The sequence below is a fragment of the Oratosquilla oratoria genome, chromosome 22 (genome assembly GCF_046742065.1).
Source record: "Oratosquilla oratoria isolate Oo_2021 chromosome 22, ASM4674206v1, whole genome shotgun sequence".
Classification (NCBI taxonomy): domain Eukaryota; kingdom Metazoa; phylum Arthropoda; class Malacostraca; order Stomatopoda; family Squillidae; genus Oratosquilla; species Oratosquilla oratoria.
Genome location: NC_134798.1, coordinates 47,635,385 through 47,659,572, shown reverse-complemented (window position 1 = coordinate 47,659,572; position 24,188 = coordinate 47,635,385). Strand labels below are relative to the sequence as shown.

At 36.0% G+C, this 24,188-nt stretch overlaps 1 protein-coding gene across 1 annotated transcript in view; it reads right to left on the bottom strand.

Moving 5' to 3' along the window:
- Positions 1-21,798, bottom strand: part of LOC143037372 (SEC14-like protein 2) — a 40,118-nt gene extending 18,320 nt beyond the window's left edge. The window contains exon 1 of the mRNA XM_076205510.1: positions 21,725-21,798. Within this exon, the coding sequence (XP_076061625.1) occupies positions 21,725-21,798 (74 nt within the window). The remainder of the gene's footprint in view (positions 1-21,724) is intronic.
- Positions 21,799-24,188: the final 2,390 nt, after the last annotated feature.

Genomic DNA, 24,188 nt, shown 5'->3' with positions numbered 1-24,188 from the left:
AGATGATTAAGATAGAAGTTGGAGACCCGAGATAAGAAGAGCACAAAATTTGTGATCACTTATGGTGCCTCCGAAAACAGCCTCATGTGAGGAGAATGAACATAAAAAGTATGTTAATGGACACAAAGATAGCATTAACTAACAAGAATGGAAGACGGAGGAAAGAATAGTTAAGATGGGCGACTTTAATTGCAAAGAAATCTGCTGGGAAGAAATGACAGTAAAAGCAGTGGTGATGACTCATGGGGAAATGCTCTACTTGAGATGATTAACTGACCATCCTTCAATGACACAATGGATACAAGAGAACACTAGGTATAGAAATGAAGAAGACAACCATCGAGGCTGAGACCTTGAATTAATTACCATCGTGTAACTAGAAGAGTGGACAAGATGTGGAATATAAAACACCAATAGGTAAAAGTGTGGGGGGGACCACATAGTGAATGAACTGGAACTTAATGAAGAAAAATATAATGAAAAGAAATGAACAATAATAGAAAAAGGAAGAATGATGTATGAAAAAACCAAACTTTGATAAAATATCAGAGAATTCTTCCAACAAGAAAACTGGGAAGAAATATTCAAAGAAGATAACATCAGTGGAAGAGAAATGGAATAATTTTGACAAAAATTATAAACAAAGAAGGAGTGGAAAAGTAATGTCCCAAGACAAAAACAAGAAAAAGAATATGTAAAAATGCTGAGTACACACAAAAGTTGTAGGGTGTTAAAAAGACAAAAGAGACCAAAGCCCTGGAACCCGGATGGAAAAAAGACAGAAGACCTGAAAAAAATGGAAAATATATACTGGTTATAGAAATGAAATATGTACAAAAGTGCAGAGAGCGAAAAAAGAAAATAATGAAAAAGATGTGTATAGAAAAGTGTAAAGATCAACCAAAACTATTCCTACTGATTTGTAAACAATAAACTGAAAAACAAACAAGACTTGGAGAAATTAAGACAAGGGGGAAGTATAGAACTACACTGAGGAAATGGAAACTGGCTGAAATTATGAACAAACATTTTAACATCAGTGTTTACAAGGGAAAAAGATACAACCTGAAGAGATTGAGTGGAAGGAAAAAGTTCCCCCTATGGAAGAAATAGAAGTAACAGAAGAATGAAATATTGACATCACATGGGTATCATGTGTTTGATGTCAGAAAATCGCATGGGTCCAGATGAAAATAGCAAAACTGGATTCTTGAAAGAATGTATGAATGAACTGCATTTGACAAAATACATAGCATAATAAGCAGTTTCCATTTAAAAGAAGGAAAAGTTCCAGAAGATTGGAAAAAAGCAAATGATAGTAACCCTAATATAAATAAAGGAGGAAATAAAGAAGAACCTACCAACTATTAACCAGTCTCTCTAAACCAAGTACAATAGCAAAAATATGTAAAGAATTATCAAAAGTAGAATGGGTAAAATACTTGGAAAAAAACAACGTACTAAATCCAAGGCAATTTGGATTCAGACAAGGACGATCATTCGCGTCACCAATTTAAGTATGTTTTCCTATTCAAAGCTAATAGATATAATCACAAGAAAGAGATGGATGGGCTTGAATGTGCATTTCTAGACCTAAAAAAAAAAAGCTTTTTGACAAAGTACCACATAAGAAGTTGCTTAAGAAATTTAGAATATGGAAGGGAGGAATAACAAGGTAAATTATGGGGGGGCCCTAAAATTGGATGGAAGAATTTTTTGCAAGAATGTAAAAAAATGCGAGTATGATAAGAGATCAGCACATCAAAATGGAAATCGAAGTAATAAGCGGTGTCCCGCAGGAGAACAGTTCTGGCCGCCAATAGAATGTTTTCGTCTAAATATAATTAATGATCATGGATGAAGGAATTTGAAAGCTATATGAGCTTTTCTTTGCAGATGAATGCTAAAAATCTTACTGAAAAAAGTGAAAACTGAAAGAAGATTGTGAATTCACTCCAGAGAGATCTAAATAAAGTACAAAGAATGGAGGTAGGAAGTGGGAGATGAGTTCAATACAAAAAAGAGTGTAAGTATATATGGCAGTATGGAAAAAGCAAAAACAGAATAACAGGATCATATAATTTTGGGAAGAAGAAGGAATAAAAAAGAGTAGAAAATGAGAGGGACCTGGGAGTCATTGTTTATGAATAATATGTCACCTTGAGAAACATAATTCAAATAAGAATGTTTTGGAGAAGGACTTATAATTTAATAGAGAGAACGGCGAATCGGCGAAAGTGGCAATTTACATACCTGGATGAAGAAATGGTGACAAAAGCGCGTAGTCACCCTTGAATAAGAACCAAGATTGGAATATGCAGCAACGATATGGGGTCCACCAAAGTACAAAAAAATTGTATAAAAAGAAAAACTTGACAAAGAATACAAAGAGCAATTACTAAACTGGCACCAACACATCTCAAAACTATCATATGAAGAGTCAGACTCACAAAAAACTTAAACTTAACAGACACTAGAGCTAAAAGAAGAGAGAGAGGAGATTTGATAGCTATTTACAGAATCATGAAAGGCATAACGAAATTACTGATAAGAGAGAATCTGATAAAATGGGATGTGACAGAAATACAAGAGGATCACGGAAAGCAAAATAAAAAAAGACAACTATAGAAGATATTTGAAACCAGAACAGCTTTCGCTCAACAGAGCAATAGACAGTTGAGAACAAGTTAAGATGAGAAAGTGGTGTGTGCCTAAGCAAACAATACATGAATTTAAAAATAGTTTAGATAAAATGAAGATATGAAGACGGGACCCTCACGAGCATAGCTCCCCTTCACCGTAAATATACAACTAGGTTAAATAGCAACTAGGTAAATACACACAATCACACACACACTCAGAACCACACACACACACACACACACACATACACACACACACACACTTTCAACGAACGGACGGCTTGATCGAACGCTCTGAAGAAAAAGTGCAGATTGTGGAATACCCAACGCAAAGAGAAGTGGCCTTTTTGTATTTGCAGGGGGGGGGGAAATTGCTCGTGAGGCAGTAGGTAAGTAGAGAAAAAGAGGAGAAGGGGAGGGATTGTAGCTGGGGAAATGGAAGGAAATGAGGATGTGGAGGACTTATGGCCCAGGCAAGACGGGCGTAAGGTCAACACTGAAACGACCACACCGGATGACGAAATGGCAAACTAAGAAAAATGTAAAAGATTAGAAGTATAGAGAGGAGAAATACAGTAGAAAGCTGACGAGAATATGGTTCCAGGGATTTAAAGAGGGTGGGGGGGGGACACAACCCCCCCCCCGACTGATTAAACTAGAGGATAGAGTTGATAAGGGTGAATCGAGGACTTGGAACGTAAGTTAGGTAATGTAGGCTCCATTCTTCCCAGAGAAATTGAAAGATTGGAACAACTAGAGAAGGCTAACAGAAACTTAACTGAAGAAGTAGAGGACCTAAAAAGACAATTAGGAAATGTAAAGGAGGGAGAAATGAGAAATTGAAGAAAAGAATACGTAATGAAAACATGTGAGAAAATAGCTACAGAAGCTAAAAATTGGAGAATAACTCAAGAACGGGGAATAAGGTTTTCATTCTCTGACATAGTCAAACAGCAATTGAAAGAACATAATGAAGACTCCAGTTTATTAAAGTGATGAGACAGAAGGAGAATATAGTAAGAGAATTAGCTGACAAAAAAGAAATGTATAATTATATTAGGAAAATGGAAGAGAAAACATAACCCAGATAGAACCGCAAGAATCAAGGAGGAAAATGAAAGGGATAAGCAGTTTATTAAAATTAGTCCCAGGGAAGATGAACCAGAAATTATAAATGGAAATTGAGGGAAAAATTCAGACTCGGAAAATATAGTAACAGATAAGACCAGACCAATTAAGATTAAATTCAGGTCACAAACAACGGCAGAGAAAATTTCTAATCCCAAGACAGGGAAACTCAGCAATCAAATGATCAATATAAAAAGGTATGGATCAAAAGAGAAATGAATAAGGAGGAAAGAGAGGCAGAAAAGCAGAAAAGAATTGAAGCTAAGGCAAAAAACACGAGGAAGAAGAACGGAGTCAGAGAAAGAGAGATTCTATTGGAGAGTAGTGAACATGAAAAATAAAGCAGTTCGACATACTAAAGAAAAACATACAGGGAAACAGAGAACAACAATGGAAGTGGCAGAAAACTAAAAAAAAAAAAAAAGGGGGTGTCCTTACACAAATATAGATGGACATGTGGATAACAGGATTGAATGAACTGAATGAATTATTTGAAAAGAAAAAGAACCGGGGACCATAAATGAGGGGAATTGTAAGAAAACAAAAATAAAAGGCCCACTACCACCCAACAGTGTAAGGACATGATACATACAATTATTGTGATTAGAAACAGAGGAGAAAAAACAAGGGGGTGGAGTTATGTTCCTGAACAAAAGAAGGATATAAACGTGAAAAGGTGTCATATAAGGAAAGAATACAGTAGAGATGATTATGATAGAAGTGGAAGACCGAGATAAGAAGAGCAGAAAATATTGTGATCACTTATGTGCCTCCGTACAAAACAGCCTCATGGAGGAGAGTGAACAATAAAAAGTATGTTTAGAGGACACAATGATAGCATTAACTAAAATACTGGAAGAACGGAGGAAGAATAGTTATGATGGGCGACTTTAAATAATTGCAAAGAAATGCTGCTGGGAAGAAATGACAGTAAAGAGTGTGATGCACCTATCATGGGGAAATGCTCTACTTGAGATGATTACTGACCATCTCAATGACACACATGGAGTACAAGAGAACACTAGGTATAGAAAAAAAGAAGAAACCATCGAGGCTAGACTTAATAATTACATCTTGAACCTAGAATAGTGGACAAGAATTGAATATAAAACACCCAATAGGTAAAATGTGACCACATATGATTAGAACTGGAACTTAATGAAGAAAAATATATGAAAAGAAATGAACAATATAGAAAAGGAAGAATGATGTACTGAAAAAAACAACACTTTGATAAAAATAAGAGGAGAATTCTTCCAACAAGAAAACTAAACTGGGGAAGAAATATACAAAGAAGAAACATCAGTGGGAAAGAGACAATGGAAATTAATTTTGAACAAAAATTTTACAAAAGGAAATGAGTGGAAAAAGTATGAGTCCCAAGACAAAAACACAAGAAAAAAAGAATATGTAAAATGCTGGTAACACCCACAAACAAAAGTTGTAGGGAGTTAATAAGACAAAAGAGACAAAGCCTGGACCGGATGTGAAAAAAGACAGAAGACCTGAAAAATTTTTTTTTGGAAAAAATATATACTCGTTATAGAAATGAAATATGTACAAAAGTGCAGAGAGGAAAAAAGAAAATATGAAAAAGATGGTTATAGAAAAGTGTACAAGATCAAACCAAAACTATTCTACAGATTTGTAAACAATAAACTGAAAAACAAACAAGACTTGGAGAAATTAAGACAAGGAGGAGTTGAATACACTGAGGAAATGGAAATGGGCAGAAATTAATAAACAACATTTTAAATCAGTGTTTACAAGGGAAAAAAAACAACCATAAGAGATTGAGTTGAAGTAAAAAGTCCCCCCTATGGAAGAAAATAGAAGTAACGAAGAATGAAATATTTGACCACAAACTAGGAAGCCCATGGGTAATTTTGATGTCAGAAAATCGCATGGTCCAGATGAAATAGCAAACTGGATTCTGAAAGAATGTAGGGAATGAACTTGGCAGACAAAATACATAGCATATATAAGCCAGTTTCCTTAAAAGAAGGAAAAGTTTCCAGAAGATTGAAAAAAAGCGAATATAGTACCTATATATAAAGGAGGAAATAAAGAATACCCTACCCAAACTATAGACCAGTCTCTCTCTAAACAAGTACAAAATAGCAAAAAATATGGTGAAAGAATTATCAAAAGTAGATGGGTAAACATACTTGGAAAAAAACAACGTAACTAAATCCAAGGCAATTTGGATTCAGACAAGGACGATCATAGCGTCACCAATTTAATATGTTTCTATTACAATGACGCTAAATAGATAAAATACAAGAAAGAGATTGGATGGGGCTGATTGTGCATCTTTCTAGACCTAAAAAAAAGCTTTTGACACAAAGTAGCGCCACATAAGAAGTTGGCTTAAGAAATTAGAAATATGAAGGAGGGATCACAAGGTAAATTGCTAAATTGGGATTGGAAGACTATATTTTGTGCATAGAAAGAAAAATGAGAGGAGTGATAAGAGATCAAGCACTCAAAATGGAATTGAAAGTAATAAGCGGTGTTCCCGCAGGGAACAGTTCTGGCCCCAATAATGTTTTGCTATATATATTAATGATATGGATGAAGGAATTGAAAGCTATATGAGCTTCTTTGCAGATGATGCAAAATTACTGAAAAGAGTGAAAACTGAAGAGGATTGTGAATCACTGCCAACAGAGAGATCTAAATAAAGTACAAGAAATGGAGTAGGAAGTGGAGATGGAGTTCAATAACAAAAAAGTGTTATGTATAAATGGAATTTGGAAAAAGCACAAAACAGAATAACAGGAATCAATATAATTGGGAGAAGAAGGAATAAAAAGAGTAGAAAATGAGAAGGGAACCTGGGAGTCCTCTTGTTATGAAATAATATGTCACCTGAGAAACATATAAATAAGATTTTTGGAGAAACTTATCATTTAATAAAAGAACAATCAAAGTGGCATTTACATACCTGGATAGAAGAAAATGGTGATGGAAAATCCTAATCACCCTGATAAGACCAAAGATTGGAAAAGCAGCAACGATAATGGTCACCAAGATACAAAAAAATGTATAAAAAAACTTGAAAGAATACATAAGCAATTACTAAACTGGCACCATAACAACTCTCAAAACTATCATATGAAGAGAGACCTACAAAAACTTAAACTACAGACACTAGTAGCAAAGAAGAGAGAGAGGAGATTTGATAGCTATTTACAGAATCATGAAAGGCATAGAAAATTACTGATAGAGAAGAATCCTGATAAAATGGGATGACAGAAATACAAGAGGACAACGGAAAAGAAAATAAACAAAAGACAACAAATAGAAAGAGATTTGAAAAAGAACAGCTTTCCTCACAGAGCAATAGACAGTTGGAACTAAGTTATAATGAGAAAAGATGGTGTGTGCAAAAACAAGACATGAATTTAAAAAATAGTTTAGATAAAATGAGATATGAAGACGGGACCTCACGAGCATAGCTCCCCCCTTTCCCGTAAAATACAACTAGGTAAATACAACTAGTAAAAACACACACACCACACACACCACACACACTTTCAACGAAACGGACGGCTTGACGAACGCTTCTGAAAGAAAAAGGTGCAGATTGTGGATACCAACGCACAGAGAAGTGCCTTTTTGTATTTGCAGGGGGGGGGGAAAGGGCTCGTGAGGCAGTAGGTAAGTAGGAAAAGAGGAGAAGGGGAGGGATTGCTGGTGAAATGGAAGGAAATGAGGATGGGGAGGACTTGGGCCCAGGCAGACGGCGCAGGCCGTAAGGTCAACATGGAAACGACTCACTCGGATGACGAAATGGCAAAATTAAAAATGGTAAAGATCTCTATCTCTATCTCTCTCTATCTATCTATATCTTGAAATATAGAGAGGAGAATCAGACAGTATCGCGAAAGGATGACGAGAACCTATGTTCCAAGGGATTTAAAGAGAGGTGAGAGGGGGGACACAACCCCCCCCCCACACTGCCGACTGATAAGACTGCGCAGAGGAGAGACACGTTGACATAAGGTGATCGAGGCCACTCCCAGCGCGCGCGACACAAACGTAAGTCTCTCTAGGGTCAATGTAGGCTCACATTCACGTCCCGAATTGACAAGATTGGAAACAACTAGAGAAGTGAGCTAACAGAAAACTTAACGCGAGATGAAGAAGTTAGAGGACCTAAAAAGAACCAGCTTAGGAACATGTAAAGGAGGAGAATGGAGAAAATGGAAGAAGAATAGTAATCTAGGAAAAACAGTGTAGAAAATAGCTACAGAAGCTAAAAACTTCTCGGAGAATAAACTCAAGAAGGGAATAAGGTTTCATTCACTATTCACAATATAGGTCAAACAGCAAAATTGAAAGAATCATAATGTAAGACTCAGGTTATTAAAGTGATGAGACAGAAGGAGAATATAGTAAGAGAATTAGCTGACAAAAAGAAATGTAATTACAATTATAATTAGGAATGGAAAGAGCAAACTTAAACCCAGATAGAACCGCAAGAATCAAGGAGGAAAATGAAAGGGTAAGCAGTTTTAATACTAAAATTAGGGTCCAGGATAGATGAACCAGAAATTATAAAGGAAATTGAGGAGGAAAACATTCAGACTCGGAAATATAGTACAGATAAGACCCGACCAATTAAGATTAACTATTCAGGTCACAAACAACGGCCAGAGAAAATTTCTATCCAAGACAGGGAAAAACTAGCAACAAATGATCAATATAACAAAAGGTATGGATAAAAAGAGAAATGAATAAGGAGGAAAGAGAGGCTGAAAAGTCCAGATAAAGAATTTGAGAGCCTAAGGCAAAAAAACGAGGAAAGAACGGAGTCGAGAGATTAAAGAGAGATTCTATTGGAGAGTAAGTGAACATGAAAAAATAAAGCAGATTCCGACATACTAAAGAAAAACATAAGGGAAAACAGAGAACACAAGTGGACAGTGGCAGAAAACTAAAGGAGTGTTCCTTACACAAATATAGATGGATTGATAACAGATTGAAATGAACTGAAATGATTCGCTTTGAAAGAAAAAGAAACCGGACATAATGGGAATTGTTAGAAACAAAATTAAATGGCCCACTATACCACCCAACAGTGTAGGACATGATACATACAATTTATTAGGATTATAAACAGGAAGAGAAAAAACAAGGGTGGAGTTTATGTTCCTGACAAAGAAGGATATAAACGTGAAAGGTGTCCATATATGGAAAAGGAATACAAGTAGAGATGATTATGGAATAGAAGTGGAAGACTCGGAGATACAGAAGAGCAGAAAATTTGTGATCAATTATGTGCCTCCGAAAACCAGGCCTCATGGGAGGAGAAGTGAACATAAAAGTGATGTTAGAGGAACACAAAGATTAGCATTTATAACTAAAAATAATGGCAAAAGACGGAGGAAGAATAGTTATGAATGGGCGACTTTAATTGCAAAGAAAATCTGCTGGCACGAAATGACAGTAAAGAAGTGGTGATGACTCATGGGGAATTGCTCTACTTGAGATAAATTACTGACCATTCAATGAACCACAATGGATACAAGAGAACACTAGGTATAGAAATGAAGAAGAAACCATCGAGGCTAGACTTAATAATTACGCGATCTGAACCTAGAATAGTGGACAAGAGTGAATATAAAACACCAATAGGTAAAAGTGACCACATATTGATTGAACCTGGAACTTAATGAAGAAAAATATATGAAAAGAAATGAACACATATAGAGAAAGGAAGAATGATGTATGAAAAAACAAACTTTTGATAAAATAAGGAGAATTCTACCAACAAGAAAACTGGAAGAAAATATACACAGAAGGAAAAAAGCAGTGGAAGAGAAATGGGAATATTTTGACAAAAATTTACAAAAAAGGAGTTTGGAAAAGTATGTCCCAAGACAAAAACAAGAAAAAGAATAGGGATAATGCTGGTACAAAAACAAAAGTTGTATAGTTAAAAGACAAAAGAGACAAAGCCTGGACCCGATGGAAAACAAGACAGAAGACCTGAAAAATGGAAAATAAATTACTTACTGGTTTATAGAAATGAATATGGTACAAAAGTGCAGAGAGGACAAAAAGAAAATATGAAAACGATGTTATAGAAAAGTGTAAAGATCAACCAAAACTATTCTAACAGATTTGTAAACAATAAACTGAAAAACAAACAAGAACTTGGAGAAATTAAGAAGACAAGGAGGCGTTGAATACACTGAGGAAAAAATGGAAATGGCAGAAATTATGAACAAACATTTTAAATCATGTTTACAAGGGAACATAATACAAACTGAAGAGATTGAGTGGAAGGAAAAAGTCCCCCCTATGGAAGAAATAGAAGTAACGAAGAATGAAAATATTGACAAACACTTGGGTAATTTTGCATGGTCAGAAAATCGCATGGGCCAGATGAAATAGCAAAACTGGATTCTTGAAAAGAATGTAGGAATGAACTTCTGGCAGACAAAATACATAGCATAATAAAGCCAGCTCTCCTTAAAAGAAGGAAAAGTTCCCAGAAGATTGGAAAAAAAGCAAATATAGTACCTATAGTATAAAGGAGGAAATAAAGAAGAACCTACAAACTAATAGACCAGTCTCTCTAACAATACAATAGCAAAAATATGTGAAAGAATTATCAAAAGTAGATGGGTAAAATACTTGGAAAAAAAACAACGTACTAAATTCCAAGGCAATTTGGATTACCAGACAAGGACGATCATGCGTCCACCAATTTTAATATGATTTCTATTTCAAGGCTAATAGATATAATACAAGAAAGAGATGGATGGGGCTGATTGGGGTGCATTTCTAGAACCTTAAAAAAAGCTTTTGACAAAGTACCCCACATAAGAAGTTGCTTAAGAAATTAGAATATGAAGGATGAATACAAGGTAAATTGCTAAATTGGGATGGGAAGAACTTTTTTGGCAAGAAAAGAAAAATGAGAGGAGTGATAAGAGATCAGCACGTCAAAATGGAATGAAGTAATAAAGCGGTAAGGTCCCGCAGGGAACAGTTTCTGGCCCCAATAAATGTTTTGCTATATATATATTAATGATATGGATGAAGGAATTGGAAAGCTTATATGAGCTTCTTTGGCAGATGAATGGCAAAATTACTGAAAAAGAGTGAAAACTGAAGAAGATTGTGTAAATCACTATAACAGAGAGATCTATATAAAGTACAAGAATGGAGGTATAGGAAGTGGGAGATGGAGTTCAATATACAAAAAAAGTGTAGTATAATGGAATTTGGGGAAAAAAGCAAAAACAGAATAAGCAGGATCAATATTAATTTGGGAGAAGAAGGAATAAAAAGAGTAAAAATGAGAGGACCTGGGAGTCCATTGTTATGAATAATATGTCATCCCTGAAGAAAACAATAATAAATAAGATTCTTGTGAGAAACTTATAATTTAATAAGAACAATCAAAGTGTGCGGCATTTACATACCTGGAATGAAGAAATGGTGAGGAAAATCCTAATCACCCTGATAAGACCAAGATTGGAATATGCAGTCAACGATATGGTCACCAAAGTACAAAAAAAATGTATAAAAAAACTCGTGTAAAGCAATACAAAGAGCAATTACTAAACTGGCCACCAACACTCTCAAAACTATTTTTCCCCCCCAATATTTTTAAATGAAAGAGAGACTACAAAAACCTTAAACTACAGACACCTAGAGCAAAGAAGAGAGAGGAGGAGATTTGATAGCTATTTACAGAATCCAAAAAAAATGAAAGGCATAGAAATTACTGATAGAGAGAAATCTGATAAATGGGATGGGATGAACAGAAAATACAAGAGGACACGGAAAGAAAATAAAAAAAGTACAACTATAGAAGAGATTTGAAAAAGAACAGCTTTCCTCACAGAGCAATAAGACAGTTGGAACAAGTTAGATGAGAAAGTTGTGTGGTGGCAAAAACAATACAATGGAATTTAAAAATAGTTTTAGATAAAATGAGATATGAAGACGGGACCTCGTCACGAGCATAGCTCCCCTTCCCGTAAAATACAACTAAGGTAAATACACACTAGGTAAATACCACACACACACACTTCAACGAATGGACGGCTTAGAAGACGTTTCTGAAGAATAATGAAGTCTGTGGATCCCAACGCAAAGAGAAGTGCCTATTGGTAGTTGCAGGGTGGGGGGGGAAAATGCTCGAGGAGTAGTGGGAACGTAGGGAAAGAGGAAAAGGGGAGGATTACTGAGGGAAATGGAAGGAAATGAGGAAGTGAGTAGACTTGCCCAGCCAGACAAGCGTAAGGTAAACAAACAGGTTCCGGACCAATTTAGCGAGGATCAAATGTCTAATAAAAATGTAAAGATTAGAAGTATACAGAGGAGCAATACAGAAGAAAGTGATGCAGAATATGTTTCCAGGGATTTTAAAAAAGAAAAGGGTGGGGGGGACACAACCCCCCCCCCCCCCGACTGATAAGACTAGAGGGGAAGAGAGTTGATAAGGGGATCGAGGACATGGGAACGTAAGTTAGGTAATGTAGACTTCCATTTTCCAGAGAATTGAAAGGTTGGAAACAAAACTAGAGAAGGCTAAACAGAAACTTAAACTGAAGAAATAGAGGACCCGTGAATAAGACAGACTAAAGAAATCCAACCTACCACCCGACGAACACACTAAGAAACGCTACAGTTAGAGGAAATGTAAAAGGAGGAGAAAGAGACTATGAGAAGACGAATAGTAATGAAAATAAGAGAAAATCGCCACAGAAGTTACAAAATTGGAGAAATAACCTCAAGAAGGGAATAAGGTTTCATCTTCAACGTGACATAGTCAAACAGCAATTGAGCAAGAAACATAATGAAGACTCAGTTATTAAAGTGGATGAGACCCAGATAAGGAGAATCATAGTAAGAAGAATTAGCTGAACACACAAAAAATGTACTAATGATATTAGGAATGAGGAAGAGAATACATAACCCAGATACAACCGCAAGAATCAAGGAGGAAAATGAAAAGAGTAAGCAGTTTCTTAAAATTTAGTCCAGGAAGATTGACCCAGAAAATATAAAAAGAAATTGAGGAAAAATTCAGACAAGGAAAATATTGTACAGATAAGACCAGACCAATTATGATTAAATACCAGGTCACAAACAACGGCAGAGAAAATTCTATCCAAGACAGGGAAACTAGCAACAAATGATCAATATACTAAAAGGTATGGATAAAAAGAGAAATGAATAAGGAGGAAAGAGAGGCAGAAAAGAAGAAAAGAATTGAAGCTTAAGCAAAAAACGAGGCAAGAACGGAGTCAGAGAAAGAGAGATACTATTGGAGAGTAGTGAACATGAAAATAAAGCAGTTTTGACATACTAAAGAAAAACATAAGGGAAACAGAGAAACACAATGGAAGTGGCAGAAAAACTAAGAGATGTCTTACACAGATATAGATTGGATTGATAACAGGATTGATATGAACAGAATGATTATTTGAAAGAAACAGAACCGGACATAATGGGAATTGTAGAAAACAAAATTAAAAGTGCCCACTACCACCCAGACAGTGTAGGACATGATACATACAATTATTGGATTAGAAACAGAGAGAAAAAACAAGGGGGTGGAGTATATGTTCCTAGACTAAGAAGGATATAAACGTGAGAAGGACTGTCATATATGGAAAAGAATACAGTAGAGATGATTATGAACGAAGTGGAAGACCGATATAAAAAGAGCAGAAAATTTGTGATCAATTATGTGCCTCCGAAAACATGCCTCATGGGAGGAGAGTGAACATAAAAGTAAGGTTAGAGGACACAAAGATAGCATTAACTAAAATAATGGAGAGACGGAAGGAAGAATAGTTATGATGGGCGACTTTAATTGCAAAAGAAAATCTGCTGGGAAGAAATGACAGAAACAGAGTGGTGATGACTCATGGGGAAATGCTCTACTACTTGAGAGAATTACTGACCATGTCAATGACACAATGGATACAAGAGAAACACTAGGTATAGAAATGAAGAAGAACCATCGAGGCAAGACCTTAATAATTACATCTGAACCTAGAATAGTGGAGCAAGTATTGAATATAAAACACCAATAGGTAAACAAGTGACCACATATTGATTGAACTGGCAACTTAATGAAGAAAAATCTATGAAAAGTAATGAACAATAATAGAAATGGAAGAATGAATTATGAAAAAACAAACTTTGATAAAATATGGAGAATTCTTCCAACAAGAAAACTGGGGAAAGATATATACAAAGAAAGAAACAATCAGTGGAAGAGAAATGGAATATAATGACAAAAATTTACAAAAAAGGAGTGGAAAAGTATGTCCCAAGACAAAAAACCAGAAAAAGACTATGTAAAATGCTGGTACAACAAAAGTTGAAGGGAGTTAAAAGACAAAAGAGACAAAGCCTGGACCAGATGGAAAAAAGACAGAAGACCTGCAAAAATGGAAAATATATACTGTTTCAAAAAATGAATAAGTACAAAAGGTGCAGAGAAGGAAAAAAGAAAATATGAAAAAAATGTTATAGAAAAGTGTAAAAGATCAACCAAAACTATTTCGAACAGATATGTAAAACAATAAACTGAAAAACAAACAAGACTTGGAGAAATTAAGAAGAAGGAGGAGTTGAATACACTGAGGAAATTGGAAATGGCAGAAATTATGGAACAAAACATGTATTAAATCAGTGTTTACCAAGGAAAATATACAACCTGAAGAGATTGAGTGGAAGGAAAAAGTCCCCCCTAATGAAGAAATAGAAGTAACAAAAGAATGAAAATATTGACACACTTGGATAATTTTGATGTCCGAAAATCGCATGGGCCAGATGAAATAGCAAACAGGATTCTGAAAGAAAGCCAGGAATGAACTGGCAGACAAAATACATAGCATAATAAGCAGTTCCTTAAAAGAAGGAAAAGTTCCAGAAGATTGGAAAAAAGCCAAATATAGTACCTATATATAAAGGAGGAAATAAAGAAGAACCTACCAACTATAGACCAGATACCTCTCTAACAAGTACAATAGCAAAAATATGTGAAAGAATTATCAAAAGGTAGATGGGTAAAATCACTTTGGAAAAAAACAACGAACTACTAAATCTCACGTCCATATGGATACAGACAAGGACCGATCATGCGTCACCAATTTAATATGTTTCTATTCAAAGGCTAAAAGAATATAATACACGAAAGAGATGGAATGGGCTGATTGTGCATTTTCTAGACCTACAAAAAAGCTTTTGAACAATGTACCACATAAATAACTGCTTAAGAAATTAGAATAAGAAGGAGGAATACAAGGTAAATTGCTAAATTGGAAATGGAAGAGACTTTTTGCAAGACAGAAAAAAAGAGAGTAGTGGATAAAGAGATCAGCACTCAAAATGGACGAAGTAATAAGCGGATGTACCCGCAGGGAACACTGCTGGCCCAAGTAAAGTTTTGCTAATATATATTAATGATATGGTTGAAGGAATTGAAAGCGATATGAGCTTCTTTGGCAGATGATGCAAAACTACAGAAAAGATTGAAAACTGAAGAACATTGTGAATCACTACAGAGAGATCTAAATAAAGTACAAGAATGGAGTAGGAAGTGGGGAGATGGAGTTCAATACAAAAAAAAGGTGGAGTATAATGGAATTTGGAAAAAGCAAAAACAGAATAACAGGATCATATAATTTGGGAGAAGTAGGAGATAAAAAGAGTAGAAAATGAGTAAGGACCTGGGAGTCCATTGTTATGAATAATATGTCACCTGAGAAACATATAAATAAAGATTTTTGGAGAAACCTATAATTTAATAAGAAACATCAAAGTGGCATTTACACTACCAGGATGAAAAGAAATGGTGAGGACAATCCTAATCCACCCTGATAAGACCAAGATTGGAATATGCAGCAACGATATGGTCACCAAGTACAAAAAAATGTATAAAAAAACTTTGAAAGAACACAAAGAGCAATTACAAAATTGGCACCAACAACTGCTCTCAAAACTATCATATGAAGAGAGACTACAAAAAACTTAAACTACAGACACTAGAGCAAAGAAGAGAGAGAGGAGATTTTAAAACTATTTACAGAATCTTGAAAGGCATAGAAATTACTGGATAGAGAGAATCTGATAAAATGGGAGGAACAGAAATACAAGAGGACACGGAAAGAAAATAAAACAAAGACAGCTATAGATGAGATTTGAAAAAGAACAGCTTTCCTCACAGAGCAATAGACAGTTTGGAACAAGTTTAGATGAGAAAAGTGGTGTGTGCAAAAATAATACACGAATTTAAAAATAGTTGAGATAAAATGAGATATGAAGACGGGACCCCAACGAGCCATACTTCCCCTTCCCGTAAAATACAACTTAGGTAAAATACAACTAGGTAAATACACACACACCCCCCACCCCACACCCACACCACCCACCCACACAAGGGCATCCCCATCCCACCCACCCATCCACAAAAGGGCTTTCCCCCGAATAAATGAAATGTTTAAGTCAAAGTACACACCTATATCAATAACCAGATAACTGTAGGCGATGCAACACTTCAGCACCCATACTATTACAACACATTGTGGAAGACTGCTGTGTACACCATCACACACGAACAAGAACACTATATACACTCTATAAAGGATATGTGGGAAAACCCCATTTCAGCAATGGCATTCCATAGAGGACGAGACCTGCCCCGGCCAGAGAGTCTAGGCAACAACAATAACAACAAATCAAAACATTGTTCCTGCCAGCCCCTCCTAGCTCTGTTTTGTGAATGAAGGGTCACCCTGATTCCTAATTCACAACTGCTTATGTTAAAGCAATACAACAAGGCACAGCTCTTCCACAGGAGGGCCTGACAGTCCATTAGCTTGTTTAATCCAATCGCTTCCACTGTATGGTGGCACCTCTCCTCACCCCGCAGTTCAAAATAGATCATGAAACAGATGAGGAAAACGATTCCTTTGGGATTCACGTCCTATCTTTAGCATTCTTAACCTTCCCCTGCACAAAGACTCTTCATGTGCATCCAAAACTCACTTCATTCCCAGCCATCCCTCTCATTCTTGGTCTTCCTCTCATACTCACTCCAGCCATTTGTGCTTTCCACACTCTTTGCTGGGTTAGAAAAAATGCAACAAGATTTAGCACTCCCATCTGCCTCATTGCATGGCAACACACACACCCTCATCCATTCTAGAAATCATAGAGCAGACAAAAAGAAATCCCTTATAAACTATATCAGTTTCCTCATCTATTCACAATTGCTTTCCACTCACACTTTCCCCCCTCCCCTCCTTTTTGCCCAATCCATGCATCCCATTCTTGCTTTTTCCCTCAATCACCTCCATCCACCCCTGTCTAACACACTTTTTTTTGTTTTTTTTTTTTATTTTTCTCCAGAATGTCCTCGTTCTTACCATAATTCCAATCCATCCCAATGATTTTTTTTTCGTTACCCTATCTACCCTTGGTCTTTTTGTTTTTAGCCCCTATTCTAAAATGTTTGTTTGATTGCATTTAGTGCCCCCAGTACAGATAGTTTTCAAAGTAGTCTAACAACAAAACCTAGATCATGGTTCATGTCCACATATCCATGTCACTTTCAGCAAAACATGTAACAATATCCAAAAGACCCCTTTTATAAGAGGGTTGGTCAAGCCAGAGCGTACACCCACCCTGTTGTGCTTTGAAAATTGATATATGTAGCAATAAAGTTAAAATCAGAGATATTAGATCTTACTAGGTCATTCTATTTGTCTATATAAAGTATGATTCAATATTGTGTTGTAGTGCAAAAGGGAAGCTGGACCTTGGCTGACCTGTAGTGTGACTTTTCAGTGTCTCCAGTCTTCAGCTCCTTCCTTGTTTGTAAGCTTCAAAGGGATCCTATGAAAATAATGATATCTCACCAAAATTGTATGACTTGTCCTTAAAGTTGTTAGTTTAACCTTTTGTATGTAAATTTGGCTATTGACAAGAAAAACATGAGGCATTATTTCCAAACTTCACATAATTTCTGTTTCAACATTCAATAATAGTAGATCTACTCATCTTGCAGATGGAAATTCTATACAGAAGATTTTTGACATTAGCTTTGGTGTTTCACGTCAGTGTGCTGGTCAGGAGGAACCCAGAAGTAGTAGTTCCTTTCCAGAGGGTCCATTCACAGCATGATGACTAATGAAGGGTGTCTGTACTGCCCAGAGCCTGGCAATATGTAAGTATTCTTCATTTTGTATTTTCATTCAGTGTAGTATGAGGGGACAGAGAGGGGGTCACCGATTTAAATGAAGTGGGCCTTGCTATGGTATGAGCTGTGTCTTGCGACAGACTGGCTTCTGACCCAGGGCAGTGGACAAGATGCAGGGGATGACCCCGTCATCCCAGGAGGTGCCAAGATTAAGATGGAGGGTAGAGGGTGGAGTGGAGTGTATTAGGGATGGAATGGGTGGGATGGTTTTTATGCCTTTGTTTTTTGGCCACCGCTCCCTTGTAAGGGGGAAAAAGCCTTTTGTATATGTATTGTATGTATGTATATAGTATTCAGGAAAGAAGCCATGCTCATGGGGTCATGTTTCTTTTATATTATCATCTCAAGCCTGAAGAGCAGTAAGAAGTACTGTCAGAAGACTACCAGTTTATTTCATCATTGTATTGGATATGTATGTGATTTTTTTGTCAGTTAAGTATAACTGAGAGGAAGAATGTGTTTTAGTTTTGTTTCTATTGTACTAATAGATATTGATAATTTCATTTTTTTACTCGTCCAAATTAAGTTCCATAAAAATTTTTAAAGATCACAGTCTATTACAATTATTCTGTTTACTAACTGAGAGGAGATATATAGAGTTTTGTTTTAGTACCCTAGAGTTTTCTAATATTCTAAAGAGAAGGCTAATACAAGTATGAGGGGTTCATGTGCGTACAGCACTATATGGACAAAGATTTGAAAAATGTAACAGAGACAGAAAGAAAAAAATTAAATGTGATGTGAGATGAATGAGTTGAGAAGAGTTATGGGGGATAGAGGAAGGATAGTGTAGAAAAAGGTAAAGGTTGGAAAAGGAGGCAGTAGATAGGATTGATCAAGAGAATACTGGAATGGGTTTGGGCATGTGAAAAGAATGAGTGATAAAAGACTTGGCTTGCAAAAAAAGTGCAGAAGGCAAAGTTGGATGGAGTGAACTTAAGGGAAAGACTAAGATTGAGATGGATAGATGGGGTTGCAGGAAGACTGGGTAAAAGGGGAATGTCTGTTGGGCAGAGAATGGAGAGGACACTGAGGTAGTGTGAGTGGAGGATGGTTAGTGAATGGATGATCAGACAATGTAACATGAAGGAATTTCTCATTTTCTTTATTTACCTCATGAATGGAATAGGAGGGAGTCATCATGTAAATGAATCAGAGTGGATTATACCAGCTTGGCTGTCGGGCCTTGCTATAGATGTAATGTGCCTGTGTCTTGCAGCACTTGCCTCTAACCAGGCAGTGGGTAGGGGGCAGGGCTGATTCTTCATCCACAAGGAGTTAAGAATATAAAATAAAACAAATGGGGGTGGATGGTGGAAGGTGGTTGTGTACCTTAGTACAAGGTAGAAGTCTTTTGATGTATGGAATCCAGGTATTTACTGTCCCAAATTGATACTGATTATTTTTTTAATTTTATTTATTTATTTATTTTTTATTTATTTTAATTTGTTTTATTTATCTATTTTAGTTATTTTATTTTGTTTTATTTAATTTTTTATTATTTTTAAGATTATAGCTTGTTAAAACTCATTTTGCATTTAGCTGTCAGTATAACCAAGAAATTTTCTTTTTTCTTTCAGATATAATTACCTTTGACAACCAGTACAGTTTACATGAGATCAAAAACATTATTCTACCAATATTGAAGTTTTACCTACCAACATCAAGAGACTTGTATTTGGTAAAATGAGGCCTATTCTTCATCTCTGTGCAAATAATCCCAGAATAAATACAAAACTACAGTATTCAAAATCAGAACTAAAATTTTTTTTTATATTATGCAGTATTGAAACCAGATTGAATATTTGTATTTATATGGTTAGCACATTAGACCAGTAGATTACTGTCTTGGACTAATTGAACAGGTGGTATTGAGTTTGATTCCTGGGACTCACTGAACAAGCTTTGTCACATTGGTTCCGAACAACCTAGCCAAGCAATTCGAAGCAATCCGACCTCAGAAGAAGGAGAGGAGGAGAAAAAGTCAGAAAAAAAAAAAAAAAACTGATAGGACTTTGCGCCATAAACAAGGGTTTCTCACTTCCCACTGCATGAGAGTGGCAATGGTGAGTTTTTAGGCAAGTTTATATGTGAAGCATAAACTCTGCCTACCGCCCTCTCTTCATATTCATGACTATACATCTCTTATTATAGCTTTTAATTCTTTGTCTACCATCCTATTTAGTAGCAGATACTAGCCACCTGAATATACAGTATCATATTTACCTAATTGTAGTATACCGGAAGAGAGCTATTCTTATGGAGTCCTCTGTCTCTCTCTCATCATCTCTCTTTTTTCCTCATCCATCAAGCTTTTTGATAGTTTTAAAATCATTTGTGTTTTTAGGACTGGACTATGTCCTCTTTTAAGCTGTGCGATAAGATGTTTAGGAAGTCAGTTTACCATATAGATGCATCAGTTTGTGTACAAGAAAGAGGAAGTAAGGCTAACAACATTAAAGAATTTTTAGCCAAAGTTTGATAAATGGAGTGAATAAAGAGACAGTGGGCCTCGTGAAGTACAGCCCCTCTGAACACCATACTTTATCAGGCCTAGGTACATACAGTACACCATTATGCACAATAATATAATTGTATATCAGTCATTTTCAGTTGTGTTATAATGCAGGATTTTGCACTAACTCAAGAACATTAGTCACATTACAAAGACAGAAATTATTTTAAAACACATTCTTAGAAGAAGTACAAAAATATATATTAATGCTAATAAGACACAAGTCACCATTTGTATAAATAATGTAAGTTTATTTTGGCCATGTCAGATCATAAAGTGAAATATTTTTGTGTTAACTTAGAGAACTTCACTGATATTGTAATACTAGTGGCATATATTTTTACATTGGTTGTAAACATGTTACTATGATAATGAAGAATTTGTTTCATAATCAAGAACTGAGTCAAAAGAAGCCATTAAAAATATTAGAGGAATATGCTGCAATAAATTTGTTGTGTGTCATGTGAAATGATGAAATATTTTGCATTCTCAAGCAGCATCTAATAAGTACAGTCTTAGATGTATGGTCTTTTTTTCTAAACCCATTTGATATAGGCGTAAAAGATTAATTCAATATAATGGTCAGTTGAAGAAGAGCAACCTATGAAGTATTTGGATGAGTTGTGCCCTTATATGTTTTAGCTCTCTCCCTTTACTCGTCTCTCTCATTCCATGGAATTTTGCCAGTCAAAAAAGGGGTGCTCTCCTTGATATCAGTGTGGGTTCTTGGAAGCCATAAATAAACAGCACTACATCTGAAATATGTTTTTCTCTCGAACTCAACAAAGAGGGAAAAAAAATTCTTATGTGCACATTAACAAGAAGACTCAGGACTAATGGCTTAAAGACATTGTGAATATGCTGAAGAGGAAGGAGAGCTTGAGTGAAGGGAGTTTATAATGTGATCCTTCCAAGAAGGCTGTGAATTTGAGGCATTGTCTTTCTTTGTGTATGTGGAGGCAGTGTTACCAAATACAAGCACTTGCAGTTGCAACCACTTTATTAAAGAAATAAGATGGATATGGAATTAAAATGGCAGAGGAGGATTGGTTTATATTTATATGTAAATAATTTTCATAAAGTAATATTCTGGCTAGATAAATACAACTAAAACCAGTGATGGGTACCTGTTTGTAGTGGTCCAGCAAAGTGGACAGCAGAGTGAATAATTTCCTTGCTAACCACTTTCAAAACCTGTCACCATCCTTCCCTCCATCTGGAGGTGCAGCTGTAAGGGGCTTGATACTTAATCTCCAGACTGGGCTCATAATCACCTATCAACTTCAAGATACATTAACTCCAACCTTTTCACATATGGAAAGCTAACATCAGCTGACAACAGCTAACTACTCCTTCTCGCCTCTTCTCCTTGAATTTTCAACTGGTGAAACGGAATCAGTCTCTTACTAATAGAACACAGACAGCAGTCCAAAAGTGTCTTCCCACATAGATCTATGGGAGGGCCTATGAGGACTTGCTGCCAGTCTTTGTGGGGCTGTAAAATTCCTTTCACTGAAACTTTAGGCAACATGTGTTGTTTACTATTTAAAACTTCTTGTATATACTTTCTAGTATAAACCTCACCCTATATCACTACATAAAAATAGTATTGTCCTATATGCTTAACTATATAATGCTCTAACAGGACAGAAATGTTCTTGGTAGTCACATGCTTACTTGACCCCAGTAAGATTTCAGTGGGTTAATGTTATCATGGTAGTGCACAAGGAAGGTTGATGTCTCCTTAGCAACAAGTTATAAAAATAGAAAAATTTATAGCACTTTTGGCGGTATAATTCACCTAGGACTTTTTGTGGCTATATTGAAAGAGATGAACATCAATTAGGGTTTTACATGGTTCTTTTCTTTACGAAGTTTTCTGTAACATTCCCTTTGAGATTACTAGTGTGAGGAAGTGCACCTTAACTCAACTGTAAACATTTAAAGAACAGAAGAGCTATTATATACCAGTTCAAGTTTACCCCAGTGCTTGTTACCATTTGCCTTTGTATCAGTGCAGCTGAAGCTTCTGACTGCAAATGTGTATATATAGTATGAATTAGATATGTATATAATTAAGTAAGAGTTGTACATTTTGTAGAAAATTAACTTTTTTCCTTTCTCTGCCACATGTACATGGGATCAACATTCTTCTTTTGTCAACAACCTCACCTCCTATCCTCTGGTGCGGCCCTTGAGAGGCTAGCACTCATGTCTGTAGACCAGTACCCAAGATCTCTTCCTATCAATTTCAACCATATTCTCTTCTACCCATTTTTCACGTTTAAGCAAAGTTAACACTGAGCAACTGCTCTCCTACTTATATAAGCTGGTGACATAGAAACAGTCCCCACAGTTATACAACACAGAAAAAATTATTATTTTCAAGAGATCTATAGGAGGGTCAAGAACTGTTGCCATCTGCTTTGTGGCTATAGGTTTCCCATCACTGAACAACTTGAGGGAGCAAATAATTATGATCATGCCACTCGCAGTTTAGTTTTGTCTGTACAAAATGTATTTAAATTGTTTGACCTATGATTCAATTAGAATTTTTGGAAATGAAGGAAAATGTAATTATTGCAGGATTTGTATATGAACACTTCCTTAAATAAGTTGAGTTGTCAGGTATAATGAAGCTCTTTGTTGAGGATTTTTGTTATATCACAGTATTGGAAAACTCTATGATCTAAAACATCTGTCTATCTATAACCCAAGGGCTTCTTTCCCCATATAAGGGAGGTACAGTAGCCAGTCAAGGCACCACACATCAACTACCACGCCTTTCCAATCCCCTTCCCACCACCCTTGTTACCCTCTCATTTTAGCTCCTTGTGGACAAATACCCATGCTATGTCTCCTGCCCTCCTGGCCTTGACCTAGAACCAATGCAGCAAGGACACACTACATCCAAAGCAGGACCACGTTCACTTTACACATGCCAACCCACCCTCTTCATCCCCTTATGCAGAAAATAGATAAGAATGGGAGAACATCCTTTCAGGTTTTATTGAAATATCATCCACACTACAACCATTCTCCAATTGCCCCTAAACATACCTGCATTGTAAGAAAATCTAAGTTTTTGTGGTGCAAAAGAAAATTAATAAATTAAAACTCTGAGGTCAGATGGATGTAAATTTCCAAATCATCTTACATAAAAAGTCATGACACATTTACAGTACAACAGATTATATTGACTAAAGTAGATACAATTTTTTTCACCTGTCTGTTCATCACAGAATGTTCACAAAAAGACCATGTGCCAGGAGGCACAATTTGTTCATTAATCTCAGGAAGCAGTTTAACATGAAACAAATCAATATCTAATGAAGGTTGTATAACCCCATGGTACTGTATGGACCAGAAACTTTGAATAAGTTTTCTTCCAAGAGAGATCCATGCAAAGGTTCTGAGCACCATTGCTACCCACTGTGGAGTTGCAGGTTTTCCACTTGGTGAAACTAGAAGCAACTATTCACTAACAAATTCTCCTTGTTTCTTATCTCGCTCAACAGATGTATAATGTTTTTAAAGAATGAGATGTTGTGTTTAGTCTCTTCTGTAAATATCTAAAGATGCGAGAGACATAAGACAAACAAGCAGTTCTTCTGAACACGTGGTTGTATTAATCATTGTACTGAAAATACAAGAGGAT